This window comes from Mytilus californianus, unplaced genomic scaffold (genome assembly GCF_021869535.1).
Source record: "Mytilus californianus isolate M0D057914Y unplaced genomic scaffold, xbMytCali1.0.p SCAF_28, whole genome shotgun sequence".
In the NCBI taxonomy this organism is placed as follows: Eukaryota; Metazoa; Mollusca; class Bivalvia; order Mytilida; family Mytilidae; genus Mytilus; species Mytilus californianus.
In genome coordinates this window covers 2506354-2520775 of record NW_026262677.1, presented here as the reverse complement: position 1 = coordinate 2520775, position 14422 = coordinate 2506354, and the positions used below count along the sequence as shown (strand labels likewise).

Here is a 14422-nt window from a genome sequence, read left to right as displayed (position 1 = left end):
TTGTTCGATTTATTTTGACTTGCCATATTAGATTTTGACTGTTTAAAAGAAGACATTGAATTTTCAATCTCGAATATCGAATAACTCTTTTTGACATCCGTAGAGAACTATGTTATATAATATGCTCACCTTTCATTTCCTGGCATGTTGGACGAATTCGTCTCACTGTAATTGATAAGTATAATAAAATATATACAAGGACAAAATGAATTTCTTTGTGCATTTGTTTTCATATGCTTTTTGAATTGGTCGTTTTTGTGTACAGGAAACAAAACCAAACAAAAAGATTGAAATATGTGGTACTATCTGACTTGGTGCATTTATATAAAGGATTTAACTGGGAATAATGAATAATTCGTACAACCACGGCACTACCCTCCTTGGTGCATTTATATATAGTATTTTACTGGGAATAATTAATACAATCACGGTACTACCTACTTTGGTACATTTATATAAAGTATTTTACTGGAAATAATTACTATAACTTCTGTACTATCTGACTTGGTGCATTTATATAAGAGAGAGGGGGAAGATACCAAAGGGACAAACAGACAAACAACAGTAGACGAAACGCAACATAGAAAACTAAAGACTCACGAACCCAACCAAAACCTCGGGGTGACATAAGGTGCTCCGGAAAGGTAAGCAGACCCTGCTCTACATGGGACTAGGTGTTCCTCGTGTAAGTACAAACCCGCTGATAAGTCTATTTCGGTAGGTCACATTTGGGGAAAAGGAGACGCGATTGTAGTTTCGACTATTGGAACAAATCTGTCGTCATCTGTGAAACAAATCTTCCATAACGGTCAACCAACTCGTGGTGGCGTCCGTAAAATGAACAAAGCGATGATTTCAATTTCACCACTTGGAACTCTTGGTTTGATAGCTTCATTGTGAGCAGCAACACTCTATCAAGGAAATCATGATAGGAAATACAAGACCTGGAATATCGTATCAACTAGGAGATATATATACTCCGTGTATATAAAGATTTTACTGGGCTAATTACTGCAAAGACTGCAATTCCTGCCTTGGTGCACTGACATCAATTATATTACTGGAAACCACTGTACTGCCTGCCTTAGTATATGTTTGTTAGGTATTTTACTGGGAATAATTACTACAACCACGGTACTAACCAATTTTTTGACTGCTATTATTTTGTGATTAAAAAAACAGAAGTAGGTTTATTAAAAAAAAGTAAAATAACAAAAATATCGAACTCAAAGGAAAATTCAAAACGGAAAGTCCTTTATAAAATGGCAAAACCAGAAGATCAAACACATCTAACGAATGGAAAACAACTGTCATATTCCTGACTTGGTACAGACATTTCCTTATGTAAAAAATGGTGGATTAAACCCGGTTTTATAACTGCTAGCTCTAAAGAGCGTACCCTTAGATCCCTGGCAACTCCCTACTAGACATGTACATTTCACAGCTCTCAAAACCAATTTGAAACAAATAACACTCCTTTGTTCAATGTAATAAGTTCGAGTAACCCAAATATGCTCGTCTCATTCACTACGCCTTACACATTGATAAAATACACGATTTAAATATGTGAAAATATAACTAAAATATACTTGTACGATTAAGTTACTAAAATTTAATTCGTTTAATGTCGGAACATGTTTAAACCTATATAGTATGCTTTATTTAAGGTATAATTATCCACTTAATGTCCTTTCAAACATATTATAGGTGTGGCTGATAGATGTTTTTCTATTTACTTTTATTGACTTTTGATAGAAGTAATTAAGACTTACCCTATCCTGTATAATTGTTGTAAATTTCCATGTAACTTCGTAACGAAAGAAATTGTTGTTTGTAAATCCAATCAAATATGAGTGTTTATTTGGAGAAAATTAGGTACAGTGTGATTATTCTATTTATGAGTTTTGGTATTTAAACTTATGATATTACGGGTGCCTTCATGGTCACCGATAGGAACTACAATTGACTAAAATAGTCACATGGTTTAGGTCAAAAATATCAAAAATCTGTCGTAAGATGTTTTGTCGTCTTTTACAACTAACTTGTCAGCATGTTTGCAGTTTTGATCCGAAAGCGAGAACACACATCACCAACGTCCCATTAATAACTGGCTGAAGATTACTTTTGAAAAGCTTGTTTTTTAGTACAATAAAACACATTATTCTTAGCTTGATGCATGATGAATAATAGTAATACAAAGAACAAACCTGCTAGGACGTCGCCTGGGCTACCAAGGTCCTCTCCTGCTACACGGAACACTGTAGCATTGGATTTGTGTGTTCCACGGAACATCCTGCGAGATATCCCTAATTTGACCCATGTACAGCCAGAAGGTAATTATTACTTTAAAAATTCAGATATTTTTCAAAAATTAAAACCATGTACTGTAAATATTTTCGACTGTTCAAAGACACCCGCTACTAGTGAATCAACTCCTATCATTTCTACTTGTAAACATAAAAAAGGAAAGAAAAGCACATGCAAGACATGTAATATGTTAATCACCTCGGCTGATTTCACTAGTAACTTAACAGGGAAAACTTATAAAACAACATCTTTTGACCCTCTGGACTGTTCCAAGGACAATATCGTATACGGAATTGAATGTACTTAGTCATGGGCAAAAACAGTACCATCGGACCAATTTTATAAAGTCTTTCAAATCTAGATCACCTTCTGGGAGCTTTGATGATCTTCTTTCAAATCTTCATCATCTAGGGTTACATTACATTAGAACTATTCTTTTTTCACTGCCTGTTAATTTTCTTAAATGTTTGAGAGATTATGCACTTGACAAGGGATGCATAGATACATTTTTCTCCAATATACAGACTGGTCAGTATAATTGATGATGTAGCTCTTTTCCGTCTTTTTAAACCAGTAAGACCGGAAACTTTACATGATAAAAAGAGCAAATTCCTTCCTTCTCAGTTTACTGATAAAGGAATTGATGCTATCAACATCAGCAACGTTCTTCATCACAAAGAGGTGGCATGTAAAATTCCAATTTATTTTCAAAATCAGTCTGTTACACCAAAACCATTGCACCTAAAGTATTTAACTATAAGCAAGCATTGCAGGACCTTGATTTAGAAAAATCCCTAAATAAAAAACCTCCGACATGTGACTGTTCCCACTCGCCTTATATTTACAGCCCCTCTGGCTATGTTATTACTGGGGATCTAAATATAATTCAACATGAATATCTCCGAAAGATGATATCTCATGGTCCTAAGTTCAGAGTACCCCAACACATCAATTGGAACCATAATTTCAAAATAATTATGTATTCCATTGAGGACTACGCCAGAGCATTGGCTAAACGAGAAGAAGTTGAACTGGACACATTGTCAGAATGGGTCAAAACAATCAGCTTTCTGATAAAACATCGAATTCATAAGTAGAAAAACTGTGTGCATGATCGACCAAAATCCGTTTTCAGAAACAAAAAGCTGTGAAATGTTTATCATCCTTCATGATAAATATGTTGTTGTTCCTGCGGACAAAGCTTCAAATAATATTGTTTTTGTATGTAAATCGTACTACTATGAGTGTCTTGTAAATGAATTAGGAATAAATCAGCACTCAGGTAATCCCATATACAAAAACATTTCATTTGACAAGGATGAGATTTTGGAGAATCATAATTCCTTCATGGCTTCAATGAACATTACATTGAACAGCAAATCTGAGGACTTACCTTCTTTGCATTGGGTACCTAAGCTTCACAAAATTCTGTACAAACAAGGGTACATTGCCGGCTCATCTGCATGTCCTACAAAGGAATTGTCCATTAGATTGACAAAACTTCTGGCCGCAGTGAAAGAGGGTCTTAGAAATACTGTGAAACTGTTTACTCGCGTGGTGGTATTAACTATATTTGGATTCTAAAAATCTCTAAAGAACATCTTGCTAATTCTAAATCTCGATCTTTCTCTGAAATTTTATTCTGTGAAAAATTTTGATTTTTCAACCCTGTATACCACCATTACCCATGTGAAATTGAAAAATCGTCTAAAAGAAATAATCCACTGTGCTTTTCAATATACAAATGGCAGCATACGCTATACATTTATTGCTTAGGGATACCATACAGCATATTTTATTAATAGTGAACAAAAAGGTAAAATATGCTACACAGAGGAACAAGTGATCAGTATGCTGGAGTTTCTCATCGACAACATATTTGTTGAATTTGGAGGTAGACTTTTTCAGCAAGTTGTCGGCATTCCTATGGTAACGAACTATGCGCTTCTCCTTGCCGACCTCTTCTTATTTTCATATGAGTTGGAGTTCCTTCAGACACTTGTCAAAAACAAGAAAATCAAAGAAGCCCGTTCATTTAATTTCCCTATTAATATATCCTTCAGAACTAGAAATTAAAGAAACAACAGACACGGTTTCCTCCGCCTCATTTTAAGACTGATACCTCGAATTTGACATAAGTGGTAATCTCATTACCAGAATATATGACAAGCGAGACTATTCTAATTTTTAATTCATAAATTTTACCCACCTTAGCAGCAATTTAGCAACTTCACCTGCATATGGGATATACATTTCCCAACTCATTCGGTATTCAAGAGCTTGCAACTGCTACTCACACGTTATAAAACGTCACCAGTGTCTGAGCAGAAAGTTGATGAGCCAAGGTTTCTAAAAAGGTTCATTGGAAGAGACCAAGACCTTGTTAATAAATATTCCGTATCAACTTCACAAATAGTACATGATGGTATATGCGACTTTTTGTGTTTCTGTGGTTCTTATAACGTGACTCTGTACATTATGTTATTGTTCTATTATATGTCATTATGTTATTGTTCTATTATAAATTTGAAAATACTTTGAACGACAAACGACAAATTTATTTTACTCGCGTAGTGGTATTAACCATATGTGGATTCTTAAAAATTCTAAAGAACTTATGGACAATTTTAAATCTCGGTCTATTTCTGAAATTAATTCTCACATAACTTTTGATTTTTTAACCCTGTATACCAACATTCCCCATGTGAAATTATAAAATTGTTTTGAATAAACATTGAATGACAAAAATTTCTTCTTATGTGACGTTTACATTTTCTGACGTCAGACACGCGAAGCAGTGAATGTGGTTTTTAATTTGATAGATGCTTTTGTGCTTTTTTGTAAATAATTTATCTTAAAACACTAGTTTAACCCCGCACCATCTTATATTTATGTATTATGTCTCAATTCAGGAACCCAGTTACTTTTTGACAGTTTATTTTAAATGAGTTTGTCGTTTACGGAATAGTGCTGATGACAGGTCTTAAATAATCTCTCTACTTGATTTATTCACAACTTTTTTTGGACTTGGAGTCATTTCGAATTTGACATATTTTACCCAGTTTATTGTAAAAGACTGCATTAGTTTGTTGACCTCAAAATCATATTTAGTAGTTTTTGCAATATTTTCTGGATTTTTTTTGGACTTGGAGTCATTTCGAATTTGACATATTTTACCCAGTTTATTGTAAAAGACTGCATTAGTTTGTTGACCTCAAAATCATATTTAGTAGTTTTTGCAATATTTTCTGGATTGAACAACAACAAAAAGTAAAACGTCTATGATTTTTAAAAAATTGGGCATAACCCACCAATTGGGAATAGTTAATAGATAATACTATTAATTATCTAATTACTACCACATTTTATATTAATAAGTATTGTAATTTTCATTGCTATTAATAAATGTTATATGAGTATTTTAAACCAAATCTTGAATTCTATCCTAATTCTATCCTATTTTGGGGAAATTTCAGAAATTCAAATTTGACGTCACCATTTTTTTGCGTTGATCTCTTTGGCTAACTCGGCTGTGAAATTTTATGTGCTGGTTTATGTTGTTTTATGTATCCGTTTTTATTCTGTAGTTAGTCACCAGTTCGGTGTTATCATGTATATCTATTATATAGTAATTTTTTTATAAATTTACTGTTTGCAAAATAATGAATTATTCTAAATACTAAGGATTTTCTTATCCCAGACATATAACCTTAGCCGTATTTGGCACAACTTCTAGGAACTTTTTGTCCTCAATGCTCTTCAACTTTGTACTTGTTTTGGCTTTCGAACTTTTTTGATCTGAGTGTCACTGGTTAGTCTTGTGTGGACGAAACGCGCGTCTTGCGTATTAAATGTTAAACCTGGTACCTTTTGTTAGCTATTATTCGTATGTTTCTCTGTCCTATATGTTCTCCCATTTATTTGTATTATAGTCCTGCCATATAATGTTGTCATTTTTATGTTATATTTAACATTGCCATAAAAGCGAGAGGTTTGGCTAGCCATAAAACCAGGTTCAACCCACCATTTCTTTCTTAAAATGTCCTGTACCAAGTCAGGAAAATGGCCTTAGTTATATTATAGTTCGTTTCTGTGTGTGTTACATTTTAATGTTGTGTTTCTGTTGTGTCGTAGTTCTCATCTTATATTTAATGTGTTTCCCTCAGTTTTAGTTTGTAACCCGGATTTGGTTTTTTTTTCAATCGATTTATGAATTTCGAACAGCGGTATACTACTGTTGCCTTTAGTTAACCAAATGGGTAAATGTCCGTATAGTAGGTGACATTTTTCCATTATTAAACAATTAGTTCCCATTTGGCGTATGGTGCCAGAACCTGTTTTGTCTATGATAATAATAATGAGCTAATACGACTTTTACAACACAATCCCTTTGTCCGGATTTGATCTAATTTTAAATACACCCGTCACACGATAACGTCAGAATAATATGCACGATTAAGACCAAAAACCCGTCGCCTGTGTGACAAATCAGAGTCTGAATGATGTCACTTGACCATAAGATCACTGCAAAATGCGAATTAAAACAGATAAATGCTGGAATAATTTAAGTGGAAATAGTTATCATTCAATCCGTTTTCTTAATTTATCAGTAACAGAGATTAGGCAGATGCTTAGAAAAATGTCATTTGATACGACGTTTCCCACATCTACGTTGAAACGGTCCCTTTATCGCAAATCTCTAATTTTTATGGATAAAATTTTTGTACCATTTACAAATTCGATTTAAGATTGTCAACACCATCTGAAATTCACAATTGAGATGCTAGTAAAAAAGTTGTGCGGATAACGTGATGTGGGGTAGGCATACATGTTATTACACAAATCAGAAAACATGATAAGGACGGTTCTGTCGCTAACATTTGTTTTGAACGTTAAATAACGAGGTCTGGCGTATTAAATTATAAGTCTGGTACCTTTTGATAGCTATTATTGCATTTTAGTGTTGAGTTTCTGTTGTGTCGTTGTTTTTCTCTTATATTTGATGTGTTTCCCTCAGTTTAAGTTTGTAACCCGGATTTGTTTTTGTCTCAATCGATTTATGAATTTCGAATAGCAGTATACTACTGTTGCCTTTATTTAAATAAAGGCAACAGTAGTATAATGTAGTAGTACACATTACACATTAATACTTTTGTGTGAACGTAACGTCCTTCCCGGCAAATGTGATTGTTGCCGATTTTGCGTGATGAAATTTCCGCCAACATGTGGCATTCGAATAACATCTTTGTTTTCTAACTTGTTTTTAATACTACGTTTCATTAGTAACTATTGCTGTACTCCAATATTTATGTACTCGCTGACAATAATACAGACCTATTTTCTTGTACGCAACTTATTGTTTGATTTGGCATATAATATAAAAAGGGGATTTCCCATGATAAACATGATTATGATTTGAATTTGAACTGAGTATCAGAGAATATAGGCAAACACAATTACCGAAAACCGTTAAAAAGATATTTATTGTACTTTTATTTATTGTATTGATTTAATGATAATATAATATAATTTCTATTTCCTGGAAAAAGTAAAGTAACAAAAATTCCGAACTCCAAGGGAAATTCAACTGAAGGTAGTTTAGTTATAACTTTGTAAGAAAATACTGCTGTTGTAAACGTAGAATTCCGAGCGTTCATAATTTATAAATAAACACCATCTTTGTAGAAAATAACATGATTTATTCCCACTGTATGTATTATACAGACGTTACATAAAATACAAAATGCACGGCATTTTGTTTGACCAAAAATCACCATTTGAATACATACTTTTGGTCAAAGATCAGATCATCGTCCTCTGTGCAAAAAAATCTCTATATAAACAGCGTTTAAAAGGAAAACCAACTACGGACTACGGTAATTTGTCTCATGCAAGAATTTTTTCAACTTTTCTGATGTTTTTCCGATGAAATAGTTCAGAATCGATAATTCAAAAAAGGAAGAAGTCCATTAAAAATATCAAAATCAAACATTACACTTTATCTACCAACGGAACGAATGAAAAGCATCTGTCATATTCCTGATTTGTTGGGTTAAATCTGGTTTTATAGCTAGCTAGTTGTTTATATATTGACAAAATTGGGTGAGCAACCTAGACAAATTTAATAGGCTAATGCTATGAGATCCTGTTTTGTAGCATTTATGTTTATCTTTATAATATAACAAATAACAACGCTGAAATAAGAATGGTGGAATATTTTTTTTTACAAATGTGAATTTTTACAACTCTTGTAATCTCTTGGGTTTCTCTCCTTTAAATTTAGGCAGCATTAGTTAACCGATTTTCAAATCTCGTAAATCGATTAAGAACAGACAAATCAAAGTAAGAAACAGAAACTGCGGGAATCGCATGAACTCCATAAGGTGCGTCAACAGGATAAGCGTTTCATGCTATGCGTGCATAACCAATCATCAGAATTTAAACTCAGTCAAAATATTACTTTCGGGAATAGGACACAATCGGTAAACTTACAGATCACACGACTATACCTGTATCTAAAGATCATGAAAGCATGTCAAATGGTAAAATGGTACTTGATTAGTCTTAAAAGGTTCTATAGCTTTAAGTTTCGCAATTCATATACAACCCTCCAACATTTTCTTGAATTAGACTGTTCTGCTATCTTAAATGGCCTTAAATGACCTTAAATGACCTGACCATTAAATAAACATTCTACAAATTGGTCTTGATCAAACTTGGTCACAATCTTTTTTAGTTTTTAGTGTGTGCAGATGGCTTCGACTGTTAATGATTTTTGCAAATTTTTACCAGGTTAGCAATTAAGGCTCCAAAGAATCTCCTTTTTAAAAGCGAGAGTTTCAAAGAGCTTGGCATACACGTAATCTCGGGCATGATCAATCATCTTTGAGGCAGTGTAATGAAGATTATTACTGTTTGTAAATATCTATTGTTACAGACTTGTTGGTTCGGTGTGTCTGATTTACTCTTTATATTTTTTCGAATCATAATCATCTAATCATATCCTCCTGTTCTTTATCAAGAATGATTAATGCAAGTGTAGACTATCACACTTGCCAGTTACATATCAAACACTACAAACCAGTAAAAATCTGAAATTGCCTATATCTGTACTCGAATGTACTGATTCTTACTTGTCTGAATTGGTCTGAATTTTACTTGATATTACTCGTCGTAGTCTGAATCATACTCAAATGTACTGATTTGTACTTGACCCTCAACTTTGCCATTGAAGTCTGGTCTATTACTCGACAAGTCTGAAAAAGTCTCAACCCATTCTCGACCTATAATTGACCAATTAACGACCTATGTTTTCCAGTCTGAACCATACTTGACCAAAGGTCTGAACAATACTCGACCAGTCTGAACCATACTTGACTAAATAACCTCTACTTTTTTAATTTCAACTTTTTATATAACTATCTTTTTTAACTGACATGACAACAGCAACAATAAAGTAAAGTTATTTACAGATTTTTATGTAATGTTTTCATTTTAGCGGTATTTTTAACATTGCCATATCAGCGGAGGTTTGGCTAGCCATAAAACCAGGTTCAACCCACCATTTTTTTCTTAAAATGTGCTGTAACAAGTCAGGAATATGGCATTTGTTATCAAATAGTCCGTTTCTATGTATGTTGGTGTTTGTTTTTGTTGCAGTTCAGTGTTTCTGTTGTTCCGTTGATTTAACTACTATTGTCTTTATTTTACATCCTTACATGATTATCAGATTTATCAAATCGAGAAAGTTAAATTATCTTATTTTAAAGTCTGTATCTAGGTTAAAAAAAATCTTTTACCTGAAAAACACACCTGTGCTGAGGGTTATACAACCTTATTACGGTGCTTCTTGTTTGTCATGTGTTTTTTTTAACAAAACTTAATTAACCTAAATTCTTTAAAATTAAATCATGGACTTTTAATTTTTGTTTATAAGAACAAGATAATTGGAGATTACTGTTAGTAAAATATGTGCATCATACATTTGGTATTGCTTTTACTGTTATGTTTGTACCCTAAAATATATTTGTGGTATTGTTAATTATCAAATACATGTATTTTACTGTTTACAAATGATGAATCATTCAAAAGGCTAAGGCATTCTACCCAATACTATCCAGTGATGGATAGCCTTCGCCGTTTTTGGCATTACTTTTTTGGAATTTGGTTTTAAGTGCTCTAACTTCTAAGTTGTAAGCCTGGAATCTGTGATGACTTTTTACGTTCCCTTTTATGATAAACCAGGAAAGTATATGTTTTCTCATTTTTCAAATGCCTCATTCATTTGAACCTTACATGTATTTTTTTTTTTTTTTTTTTTAGCGGGAAAATATACGTTATTAGTTTACCTCTTAGTTAAATGCACCAATTTGTGTTACGCTAGCAAAATGGGGTAAAAAAGTAAGAAACCAGCTTGACTGTACATATGTAGTTTGTAGTATATGTAGCACGAAGTTTATCCTTTAGCATTTGAAATTTAACAACAATAATAATACAGTAACAAACTTAAACATGTAGAAAAAAATAACATTCTCTTTTCAAGCAAGTGGGTTGCATAGTTATGTTTCGGTTGACCGATTTTACAACTGAATGAATAAGCGCAACGTGTCGATATTTTGCTTGAAAAATTTCTTTGGCGGATTCTTCGTCTTTGGTGTCTTAAAATAATTTTGCTTAGCTTTGTGAATGAGCTTCTTATACCCACAATATTGCTGAGAATGCTTTATGTTATAAATGTATTGTTATCGTGGATACTTGTTTTTTTTCTGTACTTATTTTTACAGTATGTGATTTCTTGGTTAATTCACTTTATTTGTAAACATTATATACTCTACAATATAAATAATTTGCTGAAATAGTCATTTGTCTTGGAGAGTTAAATTGATCTTAACTTTGGCAAAATGATAGGTATATGATTAAATATTTGTAACCGAATATCTTCTTTAAATTGTATATTGTATTTCTTAAATCAAAATTCTAAAGTCATAAGACTTTAAAGTAGAAAGAAGTTTTCAAAGTCTCAAGTGCAAGGGTAGTCTTTGTTATTTGTAATTTGCAATTCTATTACTTTGTGTCAATGCTTTTTATATTGTATAACATCATTATTATCGTCAATCAATTAACATTTTTATAAATCCTATACAAAATTGTTAAAGATTATAAAGTTACCAATCAATCCTTTTATTTGGGGAAATTCATTCGAAGCTATTTTCAGCTTACAGTTAAGTACGACAGATTAAATATTGACAGTGCATTATTAAATGTAAGTAGCAGAAGACAAAAGAGAGCGAGTTGCAGTGATAAGATACTCATACAAGCGTCACAGTTGTACTAAAGAAATTTGTGGATCTAAAATAACAAATTTGTTTATCAACTGTAGCGTTTTTGTAATTCACGTGAAAACTGTAATAGAAAAGAAGAAACCGTATTTGGACAGGACAATATATACAAGAAAATATAGTTATGTTAACCTTCAAATGACTGCTTATCGAGAGAATTGTCATTATATGACTCTACCACTTTTTTCAAATATTCGCCTAGTGGATCTAGATCAAACGTTGCCACAATCTTTCTTAGTGTGTGAAAGATGGATGGCACTGTTGCTAATGAGTTTAATGTTGCATATTTTTACCAAGTCAGCGATCCAGGTTTTAAGTTTGAAAGCCAGATTTTTATTGAGCTTGCTATACACTTGCATTTGTGCTTGTTCATCTTTGAAGCATTATGGTGAAGGCAATAGCTGAAGATGTCCATTTATGTTGACTTCTTATGTTGCTTTCATTTATTTTGTCTTTATCTCTTTTGAGTCATGACCTCAACACAGCTTTCTGTTCGTCACGAGAAATGATGTATGCGCAGTCATGCAGATCTTTAATCACATAACCATACTTAATGGTTGACAAATGAACGTTCTTCACATGTGCATTGCTGGTTCCAATTCTGGAACACTCGAGTGTTATCTTAATGTTTGTCATCTAGGGAACTTTGTGTTGTCGTACAGTTAATGACAGACCTTGGAAAATATCTGTTTCATTTATTCACACAATTTTTATTTTTCATTGTAAGAGACCATGAGTATGTTGACATCTAGACTATAATAGGCATATTTTTGTGCAATGTGTTTTAGACTTAACAATAACAGAAAAAGAAACATCACCAGCCCAGAAGTCAGCACTTCTGTGTTGACATGGAACATCATTGATATGATTATATTTATAAATGGTTTACAAAACTTTGAATTGTACGAAATATCAAGGATTTTCTACCCCAGGAAAAGAGTACATAAGCTGTAATTCGGGATTTTTTATCCTTAATGCTCTTCAACTACGTACTTTTACTTCTTTTAGTCGAGCGTCACTTCTGATTTTTTTTTCATAGACAACATTACAGTAAAAAGAAAAACAATGGAAAGACAACAATCTAAAATACACTTAAATGTAAAGAACGCCAAAATCAGGATAAACTCAAGTGAATAGAACAGGGTCAGTAATTCTTGTGATTCTTGTTTTCTTGACAAACCTCTATATCTCACCTGACCCAAAAAGCTAGTATTCAATCAATTGTTGTCCCTCGGTTATGTTTGGTGGTCAATAACATTATAGGTACCAAATTTACTACACCATATGCGCATTTTGTTAATGTCTTTTTGGGCCAAAATATTTGAAAATCCAAAATCAAATACAAACGCTGAAGAGCTAGAACAACCATAAAACGCCAAAAATATAGCTAAACACTGACAAGGAATCAGAGCTATACATAAGAATGATACCTTCCTTTACTTTTTCGTAATTTTAACTGCAAATTTCGATGAAGCAATATTTATCATTAATTTATAAATTGGTACGAAAATCTCCTATAAACCAGACCACTTGAATATATTTTAGTAAATACTTGATTATATTTTTCTTACAGTTGATATGAAGCGTTTCGTTCTACTAAGAGCTATTACGAGAGCTGTAAGCAGATATATGCTAGGGAATTGGGGGCAGCAAACCCTCCGAATGTTCGTCCTGAGCCCATCAAATGGATAAAAAAAGAAAATCGAATATGAAAATGTTATATACAGTTCAAATGTTACATAAACACTTAAACTTGTTTTAGTGAAAATGTTTGTGCAAATTTGGAAATAAACAACAAACAAGAGGCTGTCAGAGTGACAGCAAACCGGATTTCCCTGCAGAGGTCGAACCCTGAACAGTTGAGCAAGTATGGACACAATATTTAAGCTTAAAACAGCTCTGAATTTGGATTGTGATTGAATATTTTACACAGCATAGGTTTGTGACACAAAATAATAGTGGTCAAAGAACTGAAAAATTTGAAATTGGACAATTACCGAAATTTGTGGATCTAAAATAACAAATTTTTTTATCAACTGTAGCGTTTTTGTAATTCACGTGAAAACTGTAATAGAAAAGAAGAAACCGTATTTGGACAGGACAATATATACAAGAAAATATAGTTATGTTAACCTTCAAATGACTGCTTATCGAGAGAATTGTCATTATATGACTCTACCACTTTTTTCAAATATTCGCCTAGTGGATCTAGATCAAACGTTGCCACAATCTTTCTTAGTGTGTGAAAGATGGATGGCACTGTTGCTAATGAGTTTAATGTTGCATATTTTTACCAAGTCAGCGATCCAGGTTTTAAGTTTGAAAGCCAGATTTTTATTGAGCTTGCTATACACTTGCATGTGTGCTTGTTCATCTTTGAAGCATTATGGTGAAGGCAATAGCTGAAGATGTCCATTTATGTTGACTTGTTATGTTGCTTTCATTGATTTTGTCTTTATCTCTTTTGAGTCATGACCTCAACACAGCTTTCTGTTCGTCACGAGAAATGATTTATGCGCAGTCATGCAAATCTTTAATCACATAACCATACTTAATGGTTGACAAATGAACGTTCTTCACATGTGCATTGCTGGTTCCAATTCTGGAACACTCTAGTGTTATCTTAATGTTTGTCATTTAGGGAACTTTGTGTTGTCGTACAGTTAATGACAGACCTTGAAAAATATCTCTGTTACATTTATTCACACAATTTTTATTTTTCATTGTAAGAGACCATGAGTATGTTGACATCTAGACAATAATATGCATATTTTTGT

The 14422-nt window shown here is 32.8% G+C and overlaps 1 protein-coding gene across 4 annotated transcripts in view; it reads right to left on the bottom strand.

Moving 5' to 3' along the window:
* Window positions 1-1900, bottom strand: part of LOC127732822 (cytosolic phospholipase A2-like) — a 141084-nt gene extending 139184 nt beyond the window's left edge. For 2 of the 4 annotated variants that reach the window (XM_052241992.1, XM_052241995.1), the window contains exons 1-2: window positions 1773-1900; window positions 130-165 (exon numbers count right to left, since the gene is read on the bottom strand). In XM_052241992.1, coding sequence (XP_052097952.1) covers window positions 130-146 — 17 coding nt within the window. In that variant the 5' untranslated portion in view covers window positions 147-165; window positions 1773-1900. The remainder of the gene's footprint in view (window positions 1-129; window positions 166-1772) is intronic. The other 2 variants (XM_052241997.1, XM_052241996.1) reach the window with 2 other exon arrangements.
* Window positions 1901-14422: the final 12522 nt, after the last annotated feature.